Source organism: Orcinus orca, chromosome 1 (assembly GCF_937001465.1).
Source record: "Orcinus orca chromosome 1, mOrcOrc1.1, whole genome shotgun sequence".
Lineage (NCBI taxonomy): Eukaryota > Metazoa > Chordata > Mammalia > Artiodactyla > Delphinidae > Orcinus > Orcinus orca.
In genome coordinates this window covers 200736105-200756729 of record NC_064559.1, presented here as the reverse complement: position 1 = coordinate 200756729, position 20625 = coordinate 200736105, and the positions used below count along the sequence as shown (strand labels likewise).

Below are 20625 nucleotides of genomic sequence, written 5' to 3'. Positions count from 1 at the left end.
CAGACCGAGGCAGGAGTTGGGGGCCTGGGGCAGCACCATACTAGGAGCTCTGGGGTGGACATGAACGTGTAAAACCAAAGAGGCAAGACCCTGCCTCCCAGTGAGTGTGAGGCTAAAGCTAAGCATAGAGCCCAGGAAACGCCATTCCTGACCTTCTCAGTTACCCTGAAAAAGCCGGCATTAAGTGCCTACGGTGGGGCTAGAGCTGTGCCCGGATGATGGGGGCATGGAGCGCAGCACCAGGCTGAGAGGGCCTCATCGAATGCCTGCACAGATCGCAGTCTGAGCGCGTGCTGGGCTGCCCCGCGGAAGCTCCGGACCAGCCCTGGGCGGAGTTCCACGGCCCGCCTCCCGGCCCCACCCCCAGCCCCCTCCTCCGAGAACCGGGGCCTTCCCTGGAAGGAGGCGGCTCAGGGAGCCGCACCCCGTCGGCCTGAGCCCCTCCTTGAGGAGCCCGAGATCTCAGCAGCGTGGATGTAGTTTCAGGGCAAGGTTACACCCGGTGCGGGGGAACCCCACGGCCCCTCGGCTCCCTGGGGGCTCTCGGTGCAGCCCTCAGGTTCCCTGCACGCCCCACCCAGGTGGACCTCCCCCGTAAGGCCATCCAGGAAGCCTCCAACAAGAAGAAGTTCGAGGACGCCCTGAGCCTCATCCACAGCGCCTGGCAGCGGAGCGACAGCCTGTGCCGGGGCAGAGCCTCCCGGGACCCCTGGTGCTGAGGCGGAGCTGGCGGGCGTCCTGGAGGGGCCGGAGAGGGAGGCGGGCGAGCGGCTGCTGGGGCCAGGCTCCCGCCCTCATTCCCGGGCAGCAGAACCACCGAGTGGGGCTTGAGACAAGGTCTCCCTCCCAGGGACCCAGAACGGGTGCCCAGCACCCTGGGCCTCCTGCCCGGCAGGTGGCAACTGGGAAGTGCTGGGGGCAGAGGGTCCGAGCCCTATGGGCTCTGCAGATGCACGGCCCCCTTCCCCGGGGCCACCGCCTCACTCCACGAGGGGAGCAGGACTCAGAGGGCAGGAGCCCCTCTTCCTCCCCTGGGTCAGGGGCCCGGGCAGAGGCTTAGGCCGCCCTGGGGGCTCTGAGTGCCCGGCCATCCCTGTTCATGTTTGAACATTCACCCGGCTGGGAGGGAAGCTGGAACACCGCGGTCTCAGTGCATGTCTTCTCCTCACTAGCTCCATCCCCAAGCACACTGCTCCCTGCCTTCCAGGGCCCGGGGGGTTGCAGGGGGCCGGGATGGCCCTCCCTGGCTACCAGGAGGCCCTGCATGTCCACGGCCCCCTACCTCCCCTCCTCCAAACCTGGCAGTGTCTGTAGGACCCAGGGATCAGGCCATCTCCTTTTTGCCAGGAGCAAAGGGGAGGGAGGAGGGCTTGGAGAGGAGCAAAGCCCACCAGCCTGTGTCCCCTGCCTGGCTGGAGCCAGGTCCTTCCCAAGAGGGCCCTCTGGGGGAAGGGGTCAGGTGGCCTGGGTTTTGTTTTTTAAAATAAAATAGACATGTTATATTGCCAAGACTCGTCACTGGCCCTTTTTGACCAGGGTGGAGGTGAGGGATCTCCGGCACCTCCTCTCAGGCCACTCGGCCCTTTGTTCCTCGTTCATTCCACAAATGCTCTTCCGTCAGATGCTCTGTGCCCACACTGGGATCCAGATCACTGGCCGCTGCCCCCCAGCACTCACTGAGTGGAGGAGTTCGGGCCCTGGGAGCTTCTTGGCCGGACCTTTGCCCTCCTTCCTGTTTCCTGCAGTGGCCAGGGAAGGGCAGCCACCAGCTCGGGTCCCAGGCCGTGGCTACACTGCCAGGGCAGGGCACTCCTGCCTGCCCTGCCTCCCCCAGCTCTGGGGGCTGAGTGCCGGCCACTCAGGATCAACCCGGGAGAATCCAGGCTGTCCCCAAGACCTCTTGTTGAGCTGCTACCCCGGGGCTGGCCGGAGGGTGCCCAGCCTGCCAGGCCTAGGAGGAGCTCTGCAGCCCTCAAGCCCCTCAGCACTGCGGCCTCCAGGGCCTCACAGCTGGGAGGAAAGGGGTGGCCACCTGGAAGAAGCAGGTGTGGAGGCCACAGAGGTGGGGTTCTGGGCAGGGCGGCCCTGCCTCTGGTTCTGATTGGGACTCGGGTGACGCAGGGTGGCCCTGGCAGGAGAGAGGTACCATGGGGCCGAGGCCGAGGTGGGCAAGGTGGTGCTGGCCCCCGACCTGAGCAGCCTGGCACCTGACAGTAATGCCCGGGGCTGGGAGGTCCCTCTTCACCAGGCACAAAGGTCCATTCCCATGCCTGGGCCTCTGCTCCAGAGAACCACAGCCCAGGAGCAGCTCCCACCAAGAGGAGGGGCAGGACTAGGGGGCAAGTCCTTACCAGGTGAGCGACCAAAGCTGCAAGGTCACTCCTTGAGACACAGTGGCCCTTATTTTTCCATCTCCTACCCACCCACGGGGGGATGTGGGCCGCCTATTACCGAGTGAAGCACTGTGCTAGGCATTCTTCACACATCTGTGATCCTCCGAAGAACCTCTGCAGTGGGTATCCATATCCCCATCTTACAGATGGAGAGACCGAAGCTCAAAGAAAGGAACTGACTTGCCCAGGGCACACCTAATAGCCGCTCCTGGGATTCCAGATCAGTTCCACACGACTCTGGAGCCCTCTGCTCTCACTGGCAGTGGGACCACAGACCGTGGGAGCCAGACTGGAAGACTGAGGCCGGGAAAGGGGACGGCACACAGTGGCAGGGGGGCGGGGCGGGGGGGGGCGTTGCTGAGCTGCTGAGAGGAGCCTCCCAAGCAGCTGCCTCTTGCCCAGGGCCCTGAGCTACAGCAGGACTGGGCAAGCCCGAGGGAGGGCAGCTGCGCCAGCGCTTTGCCCAGGGCCAGAGGGAAGGCTGGGCACCAGCGCTTTGCCCGGGGCCAGAGGGGAGGCTGGAGGACCCGAGGGTCGGGAGGAGGTGTCTTGGCTCATTGGCACTTTCTGCCCACCCCCCCCCCCGTGTCTCCCTTGGGGCCCAGGTGACCTTTCCCCCAGATCCCAGGGTCCAGGCCCTCCCCGGCAGGGAGGTGTGGGGGACGTAGGAAGCTGGGATTGGTCCAGAGCCGGCGGGGGCGTGTCCCAGGCTCCCAGGAAGGAGCAGAGTAGGTGGACTCCTGAGATAGAGCAGGCCGCCTGGCAGCAGCCGGCCTCTCTGACCCGGACCTCTGCCCTCCAGACATGGCCCCAGGCTCCCTCGATCCCCAGCCCTGTGGCCCTGTGGGAGTGAAGACAGCCTAAGTACCGCCACCCCAGGGCCCGTGCCCATGCCTCTGACACGGGCACAGCCGGCCCCTGGCCCGGAGGCCAAGGAGACGGTGGCTCCAGCTGTGGACCTGGTGCTGGGCGCCTCGGCCTGTTGCCTGGCCTGTGTCTTCACCAACCCCCTGGAGGTGGTGAAGACGCGGCTGCAGCTGCAGGGGGAGCTGCAGGCCCGGGGCACCTATCCTCGGCACTACCGGGGCTTTGTGGCCTCCGTCGTCGCTGTGGCCCGTGCAGATGGGCTGTGCGGCCTGCAGAAGGGGCTGGCTGCCGGCCTCCTCTACCAGGGCCTCATGAACGGCGTCCGCTTCTACTGCTACAGCCTGGCATGCCAGGCCGGGCTCGCCCAGCAGCCGGGTGGCACCGTGGTCGCGGGCGCTGTGGCAGGGGCACTGGGAGCCTTCGTGGGGAGCCCTGCTTACCTGGTGAGTGCCTTGTCTCCATCTGCTCCCACCCTGGGACCCAGCTCCCATGGGGGCTCTGCAGCCTCCTGGGCTGGCCTCCGTGGAGCAGATGGGGTGGGGCTGCTCCCCGGGACATCCCTGCCCAGGCCTGGAATCTGCCCCTTGGTCCAGGGCACCAGGGCCTCGCCCTGAACCTTGCTCCCCTGGGGCCCCCGCCCCACTGGTCCTGAGCCGGGGGAGGGGGCAGAGGGTGGCAGGAGGTGTGCTAGCTCAGGGCCACGTGGTCACTTGTCTTCCTGCATGCCCTGTGCAAGTTAAGCATAAAGCTTCCATCGAGAGAGGGCCCCACATCCTAGCCTGGATGCTACAGTCATCATCTCTCTTGGTCCCCAGAGCAGCCTTCCAAGGGTGAGCAGACAGGCGGAGAGAAGGTTAAGTCACTTGTCCCAGGTCACAACCAGATGCAGACCCAAGCCGACTCCAACCCTATTCCACACACACACACCCCCAAGGCTGCGGGTGTGGGCTCAGGGAGGTCTGGGTGTCAGGGCCCGGGGAGGGGTGCCCTCAACACGCACAGCTCGTCCAGGGTCTTCTAAGGTTCCAGCCCCAGGCCCTGTGTCACCCCTGCTCTCACAGGTCAAAACGCAGCTGCAGGCTCAGACGGTGGCCGCGATGGCTGTGGGACACCAACACCCTCACCAGGTGGGGACCGTCACTCCCCGGGGCTTCCCCGGCTGGGTGGGCTGGATGGGCCCCTGGGCGGGCAGGGGCCGCCCAGTGACCCTGTGCCTTCTCCCTGCAGAACGTCCTGGATGCCTTGGGGACCATCTGGCGGCAGCGGGGCCTGGCGGGGCTGTGGCAGGGTGTGGGTGGGGCCGTGCCACGGGTCATGGTGGGCTCGGCTGCTCAGCTGGCCACCTTCGCCTCCGCCAAGACCTGGGTGCAGGAGCAACAGGTAAGGAGCGGGGGACACCCGCGCCCCTTATCGCGCCTCCACATCTCCAGCTGGACCCCATGCAGGGAAGCCCAGGGGGTGGTGACAGGCCCCTTAAGGAAGCCGAGGGCCCTGACTCTGCCCTCAGGGCCGTGGTTCTGGCCCTCGGGTCCAGCAAGAGTGGAGAGTCCGCAGTGAACCCTCCAGCTTAAAGGAGCTCAGGGCGGCGGGGGGCGGGGGGGGAGTGGCCGGAGGGGCCTCATCTGCCCCCCTTTCCCTAGCTCTTCCAGCCCCCGGGCGCTGAGAGGATGGGGTGGGCGCCACGTGGGGGAGGGGGGAGGGGGGGAGGGCACTACAGGGCTCAGCAGCCTGTATGTCCCCACAGTGGCTCCCAGAGGACAGCTGGCTCGTGGCCCTGGCCGGCGGCATGATCAGCAGCGTAGCTGTGGTCACGGTCATGACCCCCTTCGACGTGGTCAGCACGCGGCTGTACAATCAGCCTGTGGACGGAGCGGGCAGGGTGAGCAGGGGACAGAGTGGGGGAGGGCGTGGGAGCTGGACAGCATCCCCCAACACACACACACACACACACACACAGCCAGAGACACGGAGAAGTGTGCCACACACACACACACACACACACACACACTAATGCGGCTTGTTTGCTGAACACCTATGTCCCAGGCACGTACTAAGCATTTTCACACCTGGATTCTATTCTGTCCTCACAACAACTTTCATTCTCCTGATGAGAAGACTGAGGCTCAGAGAGATCAAGTGACTTGCCTGAGGTCACGCAGCCGGTAGGTGGGGGAGCCTGAACTGGAATCGAGTCCTGAGCCCCCAGCCTCACAGGTGCACAGGGGCCATCACGTACACTGGTGCAAGGTGTGCCGAACACAGAGGTACCCTCCACGGGCTGAGTTAGCGGTGAAATCCACCCGCGTGCCACTAACCAAGCTGAGCGCCTGGCCTGGGGCTGTGGCTGCCTGGAGGAAGAGGCACTTTTTTAACTTTCACAGCCCGAAGGGTTACTGTTATGTGATTTGCCGAGCTTGGGGGAGTGCCCTTTCTGATGTGCCACAGAAGCCCATACACAGACACACCCCATTGTGCCAGCCAGGGCCCCACGACACCTGTAGTGATGTCTGCCCTGTGTCTGTCCCCAGGGCCGGCTGTATGGCGGCCTCGCCGACTGCCTGGTGAAGATCTGGCGGCAGGAGGGCCCCCTGGCGCTCTACAAGGGTCTGGGCCCCACCTACCTGCGCCTGGGTCCCCACACCATCCTCAGCATGCTCTTCTGGGATGAGCTCCGGAAACTGGCCGGGCGGGCCCAGCACCAGGGCAGCTAGGCGGCGTCCTTCACCCTGACACAGCCGTGCCCTTGGCAGGAAGCGACGGCCTGCTCCACCTGGGAATGGCCGTCCAGGAGCCCGCCCAGGCCCAGGCCCTGCCGCAGGTTCGGGGAGAGTGTAGACAGCTGTGGTCAACCCAGCCCCGTGGCCCACCCAGGGCCAACGGATCCGCCTTGAATCACCACCCACTCTGTTCTCCAGAAAGTTTCTCTTCCCTCTCTGTCCTGGGTAACCTTATCCCATTGTTATAATAACTGCTTCAGGGTGTGAACATTACCATGAGCTGGGCCACTTACGTGCGCCAGATCGCTTAGTCCTCACACAGTACGAGACGGTGAAATGCTCTGTTACTGGTTCGGAAGCGGGGGCTCAGAAAGGTGAAGTGCTTTGACCACAGCCACACAGCTTTGAAGGGGCAGAGAACCCCGCTCTGCCCAGCCCAGACCTGTGCCCTTGGCAAGAGCCCGGACCGTGGGTGCTGGGGTGCCCCTGAGGGATCACTGTACACGTGGGGAGGCCCTGGGGAGCACCGTGAGGCCGTAATGTCATCGTCTGTGCTAGACTGCCAGGGCCGCCATCATAGAGGACCTCAGACCAAGCGGCTTAAACAACAGAACGTTACTTTCTCATAATTCTGGAGGCCAGATGTCTGATCAAGGTGTCGGCAGGGTTGGTTTCCTCTGAGGCCTCTCTCCTTGGCTTGCAGATGGCCGTCTTCTCCATGTCCCCACACGGTCCTCCCTCTGTGTCTGTGTCCTAGTCCCTTCTTATAAGGACGCCAGTCATATTGGATTAGGATCCACCCTCAATGACCTCATGTTAACTTACTCATCAATACTTCCTTTGAGAATTGCTTTCTTTAGGACTCCAAAGAGTCACGTTCTGAGGTTAGAACTTCAATAGATGAATCTGGGGAGGGGGAGGGGACGCAATTCAGCGCATCAACTGAGGGCTTTTACCGAGGGTCCCCTAGGTGCCCAGCACTGTGGACATTGGCACAGATCCTCACGACAGTCCTGGAAGGTAGCGCTTGATGGTGCCCGTTGTTCAGGTGAGCAGACTCAGGTCCCGGGGAAGGAAGTGACCTGCCCAAGGTAGTAGAGCTGGGCGGCCTCATCCCAGGCTCACTCCCCACGCTGCAGCCACCCTCCCACCATGGGCGTGTTCCTAAGGCCTGCACCGACCTTTGTGCTACAGAAGTGGATGCTGAGTCCCTGAAGGGGCAGGACTGGCGGAGAGGTCAAGCAGCCTGAACTACCTTCCCTGCCACACCCCATGTCTGCAAAGAGCTGCTCCCCAGGGGCAGCCCTACTGCACACTCCAAACCAATAAAGTTTTCTATTTTGCCTACTTCAACGACTCCTCTCTGCTGGCAGCCTCAGTCTCCCGACCCCCGAACCCACACCCTTGGCTCGCTCTCCTCGGTCTGAGAAAGGAGGATCCAAAAGAACTGGGGCGAGCCAGCCCCGCCCCGTAGGCCAAGTGAGGCCTGCCACCTAGTGGACACGGGGAGGATCGTCAAGGCGGGCTGCCCTACGGCGCAGGAGGGGAGGGCCCAGAGCTGGATCCCAGCCCCGGGCTGTGGCGGGAGAGACGCCCCCTTCCAGACCTTGGTCTGAGAGAGTAGAGCCTGACCTCAGGCTGTGGGGAGATCGAAGCCCCCCTTCCAGACCTTGGGCTGAGGGCAGGACCCAGACTGGAGGCTGGGGGAGGGCAGAAGAGGCGAGGCCTGGGGCTTCAGGAAGGGATGGGTGGCAAGGCCCAGGGGTGGGTTGGTCTCTGTCCTGAGAAAAGCAGGACAGAGACCAGCCCACCCAGAGATGCCCCCCACCCCATGCTGCCCAAATGGGGAGACCCTGGGCAGCGGTCTTAACCCAGCAGCCCAAAGGTTTAAGGCCCTGGCTCTCCTCCCCTCCCCTTCCCTCCCTTCCCCTCGCCTGGGCTTTTGACCCCTCCCAGCCCCTCCCCTCGCCTCCACCACCTTTGCCCGGTGGTGGTGACGTTGCGGTGTCTCTGGCGCAGACCAGGCCGGAGGCTGGGGCTGGATCCTGGCGGCCATGTTCTCCCTGCTGTCCCTCCCCTCCTGGCTCCCCAGCCTCCCCTCCCTTGAGTGGGGCTCCGGCCTCCTCGACGCCCTCCTGCAAGGTGAGCCCCTCCCCCATCCCCCTCAGCCCCACCCCCTCCGGGGCACCAGCCCGGCGCAAGACGAACCCCACCCACGTGCGTCTCCCACCGCCCCCTCCTCTAACCCTACCAAGCTGCCTACCCTCCCTACTAACCCCGTCAGGCCTCGTCGGGGCCTGCGGTGTCTCCGTCCTGAACAACCTCCTGAAGGTCTACTTCTTCGTGGGCTGTACCAAGTGAGTGCCCGCCTCCCCGGCCCCCTCCCAGCCCCCTGGAGCCCACACTGCATGCGACTCTGGCCTCCTCCGAGGGCAGGACTGGGAGGGAGAGACCACCCGTCCTTAACCCCCAGGGTGTGGCTGGGGGCACCGGTACCCCCTCCAGGGACGAGGCTGGTGGTTCTGCCCCTCTGCCCGTGCCCCCTCTACCTCCACAGTGACCCGGAGCGGCGGCTTGAAAAGGAACGGCTGCGGGCCCAGTGGGCCTCGCTGGAGACCGTGCACCTGGCAGGGCTGGCCCTGATCCTGACCGTCGTGCAGGTCCGGGTGGCCGCCCTTGTGGTGCTCGAGTTCTCCCTCCGGGCTGTCTCCATGCTGCTTTCCCTGGACAAGGTAAGACCACAGGCAGGTGGTGGGTGAGGACTGCCCGGCCCTGGGCCCTAGTTTTCACCCCCAAATACAGGAAACTGGGCCCGGTTGTCATCGCCAAAGCCAAGTCTCCACTCAGAGTGGACACCACCCCAGTCCAAGAAGATAACACAGCAGCTCCCGGATGTCGAGAGCTTCCCGTGAGCCAGGCACGGTGCTAGATGCTTTGAGTGCATCATCTCATCCTCAGAACCACAGGGGATAAAAGTCTGCTGTGATCCCGATCTCCCACATGGGAAACTAAGGCTCAGAGATGCTACGTGGCTTATCTGTGGCCAACAACCAGCAAGAAGTAGAGTCGGGCTTTGAACCCAGGCCTCGAAGGCTTTGAGCCACCACCCTTCAGCAAGCAGATAGGTCCCAAGTAATTATCACGATTGAAATTAAGCTGAAAGAAATGATTCCAGTAGGGCTTGACCTGAAGGCAATATTCCCTCTTCGGGAACGGCCTCCCACAGAGTGGACCACCTGTACCTTGACACCCTCTGGGTCCCCGCGCGGTGAGGAGTGGGCTGAGCGCGCACAATCGTGGCCCCTCTCTGCCCCCTCCCCCGCCCAGGGCGCCCGGGGCACCGAGAGGCTGCAGCTGTACCTACTGTGCCAGTACTCGCTGGGCTGCGGGCTGACCTGCAGCCTGAGCTTCCTGCAGGAGGGTGCCCCGCACCGCACGCTGAACCTGCTGCTGGGCCTGGGGCTGGCCGCGCTGCTCCGCTCGGGCACCCGGCGCCTCCGCCGCCACGTCTGCCAGCTCTACGAGCTGCACAGTAGCCAGCGCTACTGTGGGGTCTGCCTGGGCCTGCTGGCTGGCGCTTGCAGCCTCCCCCGGCTGCTGGGCCGCGCCCTGGCCGTGACCTTTGCAGTGGGCAACCTGGCAGCCGTGACCCTCCTCAACCGGGACTTCCTGACCACCTCGGAGGCTGTGCGTTTCTGGATGCCGCTCACCATCTGCTACGCCCTGCTGGTCATCTACATGCAGGGTGAGGGTCGCGGGCGGCAGTTCATTCACTCGACACTCACATCCCACCGTCTGACCCAGGCCCAGCGCTGTGCTAGGCCCTGGGGAGGCCGACGACACTCAGACCCTGCCCCTGCCATCCCAGAGCACCCAGCCTGCTAGCAGGGGCCACGCAGTGGGGCAGCTCAGATAAGGGTGCAGCGTGCAGGGGGAGCCTGGAGACACAGTACTTGAATTGGGCCTTGAAGGATAAGCAGGAGCCCCTGGGAGAGATGAGGGAGCAAAGGAGATCCTGGCAGAGGGAACCATAAATGCCAAAGCCCAGAAGTGAGACAAGGCATGAAAACGGAGTGCTGTCACGGAGGCAAGTGGAGCAGATGAGGCTGGCTGGGTTCACAGGGGCCTGATGGAGAGCTGTCATCATCCTAGCAAGGCAGTGTGATGAGAAGCCATTGCAGGGGTTTTTTAATTTATTTTATTATTTTTTTTATTTTTTACTTTTTTGCGGTACGCGGGCCTGTCACTGTTGTGGCCTCTCCCGTTGCGGAGCACAGGCTCCGGACGCGCAGGCTCAGCGGCCATGGCTCACGGGCCCAGCCGCTCCGCAGCATGGGGGATCTTCCCGGACCAGGGCACGAACCCGTGTCCCCTGCATCGGCAGGCGGACTCTCAACCACTGCGCCACCAGTGAAGCCCCATTGCAGGGTTTTAAGCAGGGGAAAGTGACCTGATCAGATCTGGGCTCTAGGAGGAGCCACCTGGCTGCAGGGTAGGGATGGGATGGAAGAGTCAGGACAAGGAAGGGCAGTCAGGCAGGCAGAACAGCAGGTACAAAGGCCCTGTGGTGGGAAGGAATCTAGCATGCTTGGTGAAAACTTGGATCGCTGGGGCTAGAGAGCAAGGGGGACCAAGTCAGAGATGAGATGATGTCGGAGAGGGGACTCCAGTCACATGGGGCAGGACCTCCCAAGGTGAGGAGTTTGGAGTTTACTCCAAATGCAGTGGGAAGTCCTGGGAGGATTGTAAGCAGGGGAATGATTTCACCTCGTTAGTGTGTTGGGAAGGCTACCGGCTGCTGAGTACACGCTGAGTTGTAGGGTCAAGATCAGAAGACGGGAGCCCAGTGAGGAGCCTGCTGTGAGAGATGAAGGGCGCTGGGACCCAGATCTACTTGGTAGAAAGAGCTCATAGGACTTCCTGATGGAACGGACGAGGGAGTGCAGGAAAGAGGAGTCAGGACACCTCCTGTCCTGACTGCAGGGGGAGACTGGGGGTGGGCAGTGAGGCCTGGGAGGAAGAAGCGCCCCTGTAGTTGCTGGGAGTGGGTGTGGGGTGAGAAGGAAGGGAGCGGGGCTGCCTGGCGAGGGGAAGGCACGCGCTGAGGAGAGCGGCGGGGGGAGCTGGGGGGTCCAGGCAACCGACTCGGCTGGACCTCAGGGCAGGCAGACAGGCGGACGGTGACAGGGACCGTGTCTCTGCAGAGGAGCGGCAGCAGCATCCCGGCCTGCAGAGCCAGGCCCAGACGGTGCTGGTACGCATGTGCGGCCTCTTTCTGCTGCTGCTGACCGTGGGCCGCTGGCTGGACCTCGTGGGCATCTTCACCTCCCTGCTGGGCGAGTTCTGGTGCCTGCTGGACACCCGCACCCTGTTTGATCTTTGCCAGATACAGGTGGGCACCCCCTCCCTGAACGTGCCCCAGACACTGAAGCCCCACTCCAGACAGCCCTGGGAGCCTCGACAGGTTTTCAGAAGAGCCGGGTGACCTCCGTTGGGGTGGGGGTCGGAGGCAGCTGAAATCCCCTCTCCTACCTGGGGTTAACTTTTGACCCCTCGGTAGCCAGGGTCACTAGGAACCGGGCGGGCGCCCCCCACCCTATCCAGTGCTCCAGAAGACCCCAAACGGGAGGAAGGTCCTGAAAATCGGGAGGTTGAGGCCCCCCCCCGCGGGATGGGGGAACTGAGGGGCACCCTCCATCCCTTCCTCCCTGCCTGCCCTCAGGATTTCCCATCCCAGAGGCCTTCCGCGTCAGCTCCAAGCCAGCCCCGGCCCTCGGCACCTGCCCAGCCGCAGGGGACGGCCCCCTCCTGACTTACCTCAGCAAGGACCTGGAGTCTCTCAGGGCCGCCCAGGCTTACCTGGAGGCCTTGACCCCAGGATACTGCCTGGCGGCAGGACGGCAAGGCTGCCCCCCACCTGGAGCACTGGGGGCCCCCGGGAGGGAGGAGAGGATTTGGGGCTGGGCCCCTCAGAGGGTGGGGATGCATGGAGGCTGCTGGGTTAACCCTCTTTTTCTCAGGGTGGGCAATGGGTACAGCCCCTCAGCCCTGCCTTCCCGGAGCGTTGGGGGGTGGGGAGAGATTGTATCCTCAGAATGGCTTCCTCCTTTACCAACCTCCCTTGCCCTGTCCACAGACAGTAAAGGTGATTCTCTCAGATTTGTCTCAGAATCATGAACACACAGAGAGGTGAAGAGGCTTTCCTAAGGCCACAGAGCTCTCTGACTGAGGCAGGTTCCTGGGATATGGGCCAGCTGGGTCCCTGGGGTTCAGGAATTTACTATTGTTGTGGCTGAGGACATGACAGGGATGCAGTGGCATGGATGGGCACGTGGTCTGGGACTCATCTGCTTCTTGGGTGGATGATGACCGCATCCTGTCCCATCCTAGGCTAAGAAACAACTGGAGGGAGTATGATGCCTAGGCCTCTATTGGTGCCCTTGGTCCCCAGCCTCTGACCCTGACACGAGGATCCTTCCCGTCTCAGCCCTGTTCAGCCCTGTATCCCCTGCAGGGCCCAGCTCATGAAGGCCACAGAGTATATGGAAAAAGGTTGGGTACCAGCTCCCCTGCTTACCTGCTGTGTGGCCTTGGGTAGGCCACTGCCCCTCTCTGAGCCTGTCAGAAGAACAACTACCATGTGTTGGGCACTGCGCTGAGCATTTTTATTATCTCATTTCATTTTAACATCAGCCCCAAGAGGCAGGTACTCTTATCCCTTTTTAAAGTCAGAAACCGAGGCTCAGAGAGACTAAGTAACTTGCTCAAGGACACACAGCTAGTTAGTGGCAAGACAGGATTTGAATCAGGTAGCCTGACCCGCAGAGTTCAAGTGCTGTGCATGTTCCCTGCTCCCCACTTCTTGTTGAAGAATTGGGGCCAGGGAAACTAACAGAGGTGGGCGTAAAAAATATGGCAGGTCCATTCCTGGTAGGTTCTGGAATGTTGTTCCCACCACCTTCTGTCCAGGTTAGCCTGAGGCTCTACCCACACCCATGTTCTCCTGGCCCAGGCACCCAGCCCACGAGGTAGTTTGTGTCCATGGGGATTGAGGGCCCCAACTCAGAGGCCCTTTCCCAGGAGGGACCCCATAGAGCAAAGGAGACTGCCAGCCAGGGGACTTCCAAAGGGGTTGTGAGGGTCAGGTTGTCTGGGAGAGGCAGGGGAGGCACCAGGGAGGAGGTGGGACCTGGAGAAGGTTCTTTGAGGATTCCAGGCTCTAATGGGTCCCACTTCTCAGCAAAGCCCACCGTGGTCACCCGAAGTCTACTGCTTTGGAGCAGACAGAGTCTGGCCTAAGATTCCACTCCCCACCCTGGGTGCACCTGAGATATAGGGACAGGCTGGCCCCAAGGCCGGACGGGGCGGTTTCAGCTCATTCCTCCAGGAATGGCCACCAACAGACAGTTCGAACCCAACTTCTGATCCCCTGCTCTCCATCCCAGCCCCAGGAGGGGCCTTTCAGCCCCAGAGTAACTGAGGTGGGGGAAGTGCCTGTGGATGCCCCTCCCCCAATACAGAACCCAGCCCCCCTCTGCCTGGGAGTGTGCTTGGTTCCCTCTGGGCAGGAAACTTGCCCCAGTCTAGGAGGAAATGGCTCAGTTAGGTGAGCACAAGGCCAGCCCCTTGCCAGAGCCAGACTGGACACCGGGTTCCAACTCGGGCCTGATGTTTTTGCTGGAAGGTTCCCTGGCCTCCCAGCCCCCCACACAGCCCGGGACCTGGTGGGGACAGGGCTGGGAGGAGATTGGACTTGGCAGTCCTTTCCTTTTTATGGGCACAGGGACTGTTTTCCAAACAAAAATTGGGCCACGTGGGCTGGAATAGTATTCTTTTCTTATCTATTAAATTATTTTTGTGAAGACTCTGACAAGGGTATAAAAATTAGATCACTCTAGTGAGCCCTACCAAACAAAGAGAACTAGGCCTGAAGTCCAGAGGGCAGAGGAAATCGAAAAGGTACGGTCTGCAACAGGGGCATGAAGCTGAACTTGTTCTGCCACGCACCATGAGATCCCAAATCCTGGGCCCGAAACAACATCCTTCTGAAGACGTGGGAAACCCGAGCCCCAGTCCCTGCTGAGAGGGAACGGTACCTCTGGAGCACCTGGGATTGGGGTGAGCCTTCCTCCCTCCTGAGCCCCTGCACCTGTGGGTTTTCTGAGCTATGGCATTGTCCCTCTTGATGTCCTGCATTCCTTCCCCTATTACTGAACATCTGCATGGGGCGAGGCTCTGGGGCAAACACTGGGGATGAGCAAGATGCCCAAGTAGCAACTGGTGCTGGAAAAAAAAAAAAAAGTTGGGCCTGGGGACAGAGTGACGGGGGTGAAGGAGGGTGTATTTGTCATCTACAGCTATGTAGCAAATGACCCTGAAACAGCAGCGTAAAGCAACAGACACTTATCGTCTCACTTTTTCTGGGGGTTGGGAATCCAGGTGCAGCTTGGCTGGGTCTTCTGGCTCAGAGTCTCACAGGCCACAGTCAAGGTGTCACCTAAGGCTGTGGTGTCATCCTAAGGCTCGACTGGAGCAGGATCCACTTCCAGCCTCACTCACATTGCTGTCGGCAGGATTCAGTCTATCACGGGCTAGTGGACCGAGGGGCTCAGTTCCTCTCTGGCTGTTGGCCAGGGTCTCCCTCAGTTCCTTGCCACGTGGGCCTCTCCATAGGGCAGCCCACGACATGGCAGCCAGCTCCCCTCTGTGATGCAAGTCAGGGAGACAGACAGAAGATGAGCAGGACAGAAGTCACCGTCTTTGTAACCCCGTGTTAAAAGCGACATCCCACTCTTCTGCTGTATTCTGTTGGTTAGAAGCAAGCCGCTGGGTCTAGCCCACCCTTTAGAGAAAGGGATTACACAAGGGCATGGCAGAGGGTGGGGGTTCTCAGGGGGCCGTTTTAGAAGCTGCCTTCCACAGAAGGCTTCTTTGAGGAGACCTGAATGGACTGCAGGAGCAGGCCAAGCGGAAAGCTGAGGGAAGAACACCCCAGGCTGAGAGAACGGCACGGGTAAAGGCTCTGAGGTGGGAACAAGCTGGGAGAATCCAGGAACAGCAGGAAATTTAGCATGGCTGGAGCCTCACAGAGAGGATGGAGTGGCGGGAATGAGGTCACAGAGGTGGGCAGGGACCAGATTGCTCAGGGCCACAGCCAGCATTAGGAATTTATTCCCCTGTGACGGGCAGCTAGTGGAGGGTTTGCACATGGAGGTGACATAATCTGACTTTTACGTTTTTATTTTTTATTTTATTATTATTATTTTTTTTGCGGTTCGCAGGCCTCTCACTGTTGTGGCCTCTCCCGTTGCGGAGCACAGGCTCTGGACACGCAGGCTCAGCAGCCATGGCTCACGGGCCCAGCCGCTCTGCGGCATGTGGGATCTTCCTGGACCGGGGCACGAACCCGTGTCCCCTGCATCGGCAGGCGGACTCTCAAACACTGCGCCACCAGGGAAGCCCTGACTTTTACGTTTTTAAAGGATTCCTCTCCTTGCTGTTTTTAGAATAGACAGTGTAGGAACAGTAAACCAGTTTGAAGGCATTTGAAACAACCCAGATGAGAGCACGGGGGCTTGGACCAGGGTGGTGGCTGTGGGGGTGGCCAGGATGGTTGGATTCTGAACATGTTTTGAGAGATTGATAAGATTTCCTGGTCAATTAGATGTGGGCTTGAGAGGAAGAGAGGAATCCTGGGAACTCTTTGATTTGGGACCTGAGCAACTGGGTGAATGAGATGAGGGCCTCCAGGGTCAGAGCAGGGTTACCTCAAGCAGGTGTGGTCAGCATCAGTGGAGGGTCCAGGTGTTGTGAAGGGTGTGATGTGGTCTGGGGTTCAGAGAGACCTCGCTGACAAAGAGCTGCAGAAACCAATCCTGAAGGTTGAGGGGGAGTTCCCAGGACATGGGGTGGTGGTGAAGCCCAGGCAGGTCTCAAGGCTCCTGAGTGGCCTGAGGGATGGAGGAGGGGTCGGGTCAGTGTGGCTGGAGCCCAGGAGGCAACGGGCACAGTGGTGGGAGATGCTGTCACAGAAGTGGGCTGGGGCCAGATCGCCAGGACAGGGGAAGGGTTTCGTGTTTTCCCTAAGAGCAGCGGGAGCCACAGAAGGGGTGTCGGGGCGTGTGATGATCACGTGCTGCTTTAGCGAGATGGCCTGGCCGGCTTGGAGAGTGGATTGCAAGGAGTAAGAGCAGGGCAAGTCCAATTTTAAGGGTCTCCTTTAGGGACTTCCCTGGTGGTCCAATGGTTAGGACTCCACACTTCCAAGGCAGGGGGCGCAGGTTTGATCACTGGTCAGGGAACTAAGATCCCACATGCCGCATGGTGCGGCCGAAAAAAAAAAAGAAAAGGTCCCTTTTAGAAAAAAGCATACAAAATTCATATGAAAGTGAATATTGATTGAGAATGGGAAAGAAAAGCAGGACGAACTGCTGGAACCCTGGAGATGTGGGTCCTTCTTCTGACATCTCTGTGGGCAGTTTGCCAGGAACACTTAGAGAGAAATGTGTCCTGAGTGTAACCTGGCTGCCCCTCCCTCCTACAACACTTCATTACTTCCAGAGACCCCCAGTCCTCACAGGGGCCGTGCAAGTGAGAGGCCTGAGCATAAGTTTCATTAACTTCACAGTAAGCCCACCTCTGCGGAAGAGAGAAGCGGGGAGGCCGGCGAGGGGCCCTGGCAGGGTCTAGGCCACATTACACTTCAGCAAGGAGGCGTCTCAGGGATGGGGGTCCTCACTGCCAGAGAGCAGTGAGGTGTTGGATAGATGCTGGTGGAGGCTCGCAGTGAAGCGGGAGCTCAAGGAGGGGCCTGGGTCGGTGGGGGAACGGGGCTCTGCCCCCGGCAAGCAGCCGAGGGCTTGGGACAGGCTCAGGGACCCTCTCAAGTGAGTGATGCCAGGACTTCCTTTCCTCTGTCCACAGAAGGGGCTCTGACCTTCAAGGCCTGGGTCAAGGACGGGCCTTTCCAGCCCACTGAGACTCACGCCCCGCCATGGCCACCCCACACGTCCCGCCCCTCATCGTGAAGGCTGTGCGGGTGTGCCTAGTTGAGGGGGGGCTGTGGGAACTGGGGGGTCCAGCCAGAGCCAGCTCAGGACACTGGACCAGGAGGGGATTAAGAGCCAGACGTTGTTGTCACGGCCAGGTCTAGAGGCTGGGCCCTGCCTGGCCCAAGTGGACACAGGCTTGGGGGCCTGGGAGTGGGCAACTCCATGCGGCTATGACTGTGGCTTGGTTACTCCCTACTTGGTTTTTGAATGTTTCCCTACACGCTTGGCCTGTTTAGTAAAAGGGCTTGGAGCTGGACTACATGGGCTTGAAAGAAGCTTCCTAACGGAGATGACCCTGAGCAAGTTGCTCTCTCTGTGCCTCAGTTTCCCCACTTGTTGAGAGGACTGAACAGGATGATGGACGTAGGGCACTTAGACCGGAGCCTGACTGTGGCCTCTAGGGCCCTCCGCATCGCCCCCTCCCCACAAGGGACTGCAACTCAGTCTCGGCCGAGCCCTTCTGGTGTGAAGGGTCAGTGAACACGCTGAGTAAGAGGGACTGGGAAGGAGGCACCGGCTCAGGCGGCAGAAGCAGGAACGGATCTCCACGAAGCAAGAGAAGGAAGAGGTCTCCCGCCTCCCCGTTTTGTCCACCAGACTGCTCCCCGGGTAGAGGAAGAAGAAGCATGTTTGCATTTTATGTGCAAAGAGCTGCGTGAGGAATTGTAAGCCTGAGCTCCGTATTTTTCTTGCATTATTTTCCCCCAGCCTTCAGGACGACCTTGTAAGGAGTTGATTGTTCTTTTCTCTATCTTCCCAGAGAACACTCAAGGTTCAGAGAAATTAAGTGACTTGCCCAAGGTCACAGAGCTAATAAGTGGGGGAGCCAACATCCAAATTCAAGTGGGTCTGACTCCAAAACCCAGGCTTCTTAACGGCTCACTACCCTTTACTACTTCTCATATGATTTGCATATGCAGCTCCTTAAGACCCCCTACTCTTACTCCTGCATTTCATCAGAATTACTGAGACCCTACTATGTGCCAAGCACTGTGCTGGGTGCTGGAGACATGGAGAATAATAAGACACAGCCCTGCTCCCCGTTTGGTGGGTAAAGCATATTGGTTCAACCCAGCAGCCTTGAAATGAATCCATAGGATTGACGTGAGTCCTGACACCTGGAGTAATCAGAGCAGGCTTCTCAACAGTGGTGACAGTGGTGCAGAGTTTGGAGGAAGAGATGATCCAGACCCATGGAGTCTCACCAATATTCCTCATGACTTTGCTTTAAGCCACAGAAATAGTTTTAACTGGTTGAAGAAAAATGAAGAAAAAAGAGAATGCATTGGCTCCAGAGATCCAGAGGTAGGACTTCAAGCATGGCTGGATCCAGCAGCCTAAGTGATGTAATCAGTTATCGCTCCTTTTTTTAAAAAGTAAATTTATTTATTTAATTTATTTATTTTTGGCTGCATTGGGTCTTCATTGCTGTACGCAGGCTTTCTCTAGTTGTGGCGAGCAGAGGCTACTCTTCGTTGCGGTGTGTGGACTTCTCATTGCAGTGGCTTCTCTCATTGCAGAGCACGGGCTCTAGGCGTGCGGGCTTCAGTAATTGTGGCACGCGGGCTCAGTAGTTGTGGCTCGCAGGCTCTACGGCGCAGGCTCAGCTGTTGTGGCGCACAGGCTTAGTTGCTCCGCAGCATGTGGGATCTTCCCGAACCAGGGCTTGAATCCGTGTCCTCTGTATTGGCAGGCGGATTCTTAACCACTGCACCACCAGGGAAGCCCATTATAGATTTGGGTCTCCTTCTCTATCATCTTTGCCCTGCTGTCGTCTGTCTTGGTCCAAGTGTTGGCATAAATGGTGCCAAGCTTGCATCCTGTCACCCTGGAAAAATACTGCCTCTTTCTACATAGTTCCAGCCAGGCACTGAGAGTGGGAGTGAGCTTTCCCAAAGAGAAATTGGGTGCTGTTACCAGAATCCAAGAAAGTGACGGTAACTGACAGGAACCACGATGTCCCTTCAATTCTCCAGCAGAACCAAGTCTTCCTTCCCTCCAGCACTTTTGTCCATCTCACTATAATATCCCAAAACCTCTGTCCTCTATATGATGGGAAGAGGAAAGCAACTCACCTGAACACCTACTAAGCGCCAGGAAAATTCATCCACATTCATTCCAACAAATCCTCGCAAAGCCACAGGGAGGTTCTGCTATCCCAGGTTCACGAGAGGAAACTGAGGCTCAGAGAGAAGTGACTTGCCCAAGGTAACAGGCTGGCATGTGACAGAGCTGCAGTCACTCACAGGTACTGCTGTTACTCATATCTGTGCTTGCCCCCCTCCCCCTGCAACCTGCCCCTGCTACAGTTTGTGGGAGCCCCCACTTCCCTGCACTGCTGCACCCCTGCCCAGCCCCTAGCACAGTAGGTGCTCAGGAAACAAGTGCTGAACTGACCTGACTTCAAGCAGGCAGAGGGGCCGATGGAGGGAGGGAGAGGAGCAGAACCGGGACAGCGAGGCCCAGGGGGGTTTCTGAGGCTGTTTGCCAAGCAGTAGACCCCAACCCGGGTGTATGATTTCAGCTTCACACGTGGGCACCCCTAGGCTAGGACTGACACTTCTGCTCTGACCTGGCCCAGGTGGAGCCTGTCCAGGGGAAAGGCAATTGAACCAATGGATGCTTCCCCACCTTGGGGTCACTGGCTCCCTGGGGGCTGCAGCTCAGGGAGCCTCAGAGGAAAAATCACAGAGGGGAGGACACCTCCATGCCACTCTCCCCAGGCTTGGTCACTTTTCTTGGATCTAGCTGCAGAGCAAAGGGACCCTGTGAGCAGAGAGCTCTAGAAACCAGGTGAGAGTGATGTGGGAAGAGCCAGCGCCACCACTGGTGGGGCACCAACTCTGGACCAGGCCCCAGTGCACCCTTTCCCTGCCTCTGTCCCCAGCAGCTCTGCAAAGGGGAGCATTCATGTCTTCATTCGAGGGCAATCAGTCCAGCTGCCCCATGTTACAGGTGAGGAAATAGAGCCTCCGAGAGGGAAGGAACTTGTCCAAGGTCACAGCCAGCACCAGGGCGTTAGGAGTTAAGCCTAAGTCTGACCTCAAAGCCCATGTTTTCCCTACTGCCTTCCTCTCCCTGGAATGCCCTCCCCTATTCCTCTTGTGGCTGGTTCCTCTTCATATCCTCCCAGAGAGGCCTGCCCTAGCCCCACCCACACCCTTATTCTGTCTCAGCCCCTTGCTCGTTCCTTTATAGCACACATCACCGCCGGTAATTATGTTCATTTTTGCTGGGAGTTCCCTGGCGGTCCAGTGGTTAGGACTCAGCGCTTTCACTGACTGCCAGGGCCTGGGGTTCAATCCCTGGTCGGGGAACTGAGATCCCACAAGCCAGCTGAGGACACAGTAGGTGTCCGACTGCTCTGTGGGCAGTAGGTGCCGTGTTCCCCAGCACACTGGACAGCAGCAAATGTCCCCACTGCCCTGGACCTTGCCCCTGTCTCCCACCCCTTCCCTGCCACCCAGGGTCTCAGCTGCCACGACCCTAATAGAAGATTGAGCCCCCTTGCTCAGGGGCTTGGCAGAAAGCTGCCCGAGCCTGGCAGGACAGGAGGACGGGAGCAGGGCCTCTGAGCTGGCAGACAAAGGGCGTGTG

General features: G+C 60.0%; 3 protein-coding genes across 5 annotated transcripts in view; all 3 read left to right on the top strand.

Annotated features, from left to right (window-relative positions):
- Positions 1-1509, top strand: part of PLEKHM2 (pleckstrin homology and RUN domain containing M2) — a 38080-nt gene extending 36571 nt beyond the window's left edge. For both annotated transcript variants that reach the window (XM_033433019.2, XM_033433020.2), the window contains one exon: positions 582-1509. In XM_033433019.2, coding sequence (XP_033288910.1) covers positions 582-719 — 138 coding nt within the window. In that variant the 3' untranslated portion in view covers positions 720-1509. The remainder of the gene's footprint in view (positions 1-581) is intronic.
- A 1249-nt stretch (positions 1510-2758) lies between these two features.
- SLC25A34 (solute carrier family 25 member 34) lies at positions 2759-7330 on the top strand. Its single transcript, XM_004272432.3, has 5 exons — positions 2759-3703; positions 4322-4387; positions 4488-4640; positions 5005-5139; positions 5789-7330. The coding sequence occupies exons 1-5, from the start codon at positions 3284-3286 to the stop codon at positions 5969-5971; spliced, it is 957 nt and encodes a 318-aa protein (XP_004272480.1). The 5' UTR covers positions 2759-3283; the 3' UTR covers positions 5972-7330.
- Positions 7331-7479: 149 nt separating this feature from the next.
- TMEM82 (transmembrane protein 82) lies at positions 7480-19008 on the top strand. 2 transcript variants are annotated; one of them, XM_004272433.4, is made up of 6 exons: positions 7893-8119; positions 8262-8334; positions 8535-8709; positions 9305-9722; positions 11182-11369; positions 11700-19008. In XM_004272433.4, the coding sequence occupies exons 1-6, from the start codon at positions 8032-8034 to the stop codon at positions 11787-11789; spliced, it is 1032 nt and encodes a 343-aa protein (XP_004272481.1). In that variant the 5' UTR covers positions 7893-8031; the 3' UTR covers positions 11790-19008. The 2 variants fall into 2 exon arrangements, with proteins under 2 accessions (XP_049552031.1, XP_004272481.1); XM_049696074.1 differs by having other exon boundaries at positions 7480-8334.
- Positions 19009-20625: the final 1617 nt, after the last annotated feature.

What these genes read in the sequence shown, in the direction of transcription:
- SLC25A34 (XM_004272432.3), top strand. Translation starts at nt 3,284, where the DNA reads ATGCCTCTGACACGGGCACAGCCGGCCCCTGGCCCGGAGGCCAAGGAG. An exon ending in TGGGGAGCCCTGCTTACCTG is followed by an intron (nt 3,704 to 4,321) that starts GTGAGTGCCTTG and finishes CTGCTCTCACAG; the next exon opens with GTCAAAACGCAGCTGCAGGC. An exon ending in CTGTGGACGGAGCGGGCAGG is followed by an intron (nt 5,140 to 5,788) that starts GTGAGCAGGGGA and finishes GTCTGTCCCCAG; the next exon opens with GGCCGGCTGTATGGCGGCCT.
- TMEM82 (XM_049696074.1), top strand. Translation starts at nt 7,820, where the DNA reads ATGGGGAGACCCTGGGCAGCGGTCTTAACCCAGCAGCCCAAAGGTTTA. An exon ending in GCTGGTCATCTACATGCAGG is followed by an intron (nt 9,723 to 11,181) that starts GTGAGGGTCGCG and finishes GTGTCTCTGCAG; the next exon opens with AGGAGCGGCAGCAGCATCCC. An exon ending in TTGATCTTTGCCAGATACAG is followed by an intron (nt 11,370 to 11,699) that starts GTGGGCACCCCC and finishes GCCTGCCCTCAG; the next exon opens with GATTTCCCATCCCAGAGGCC.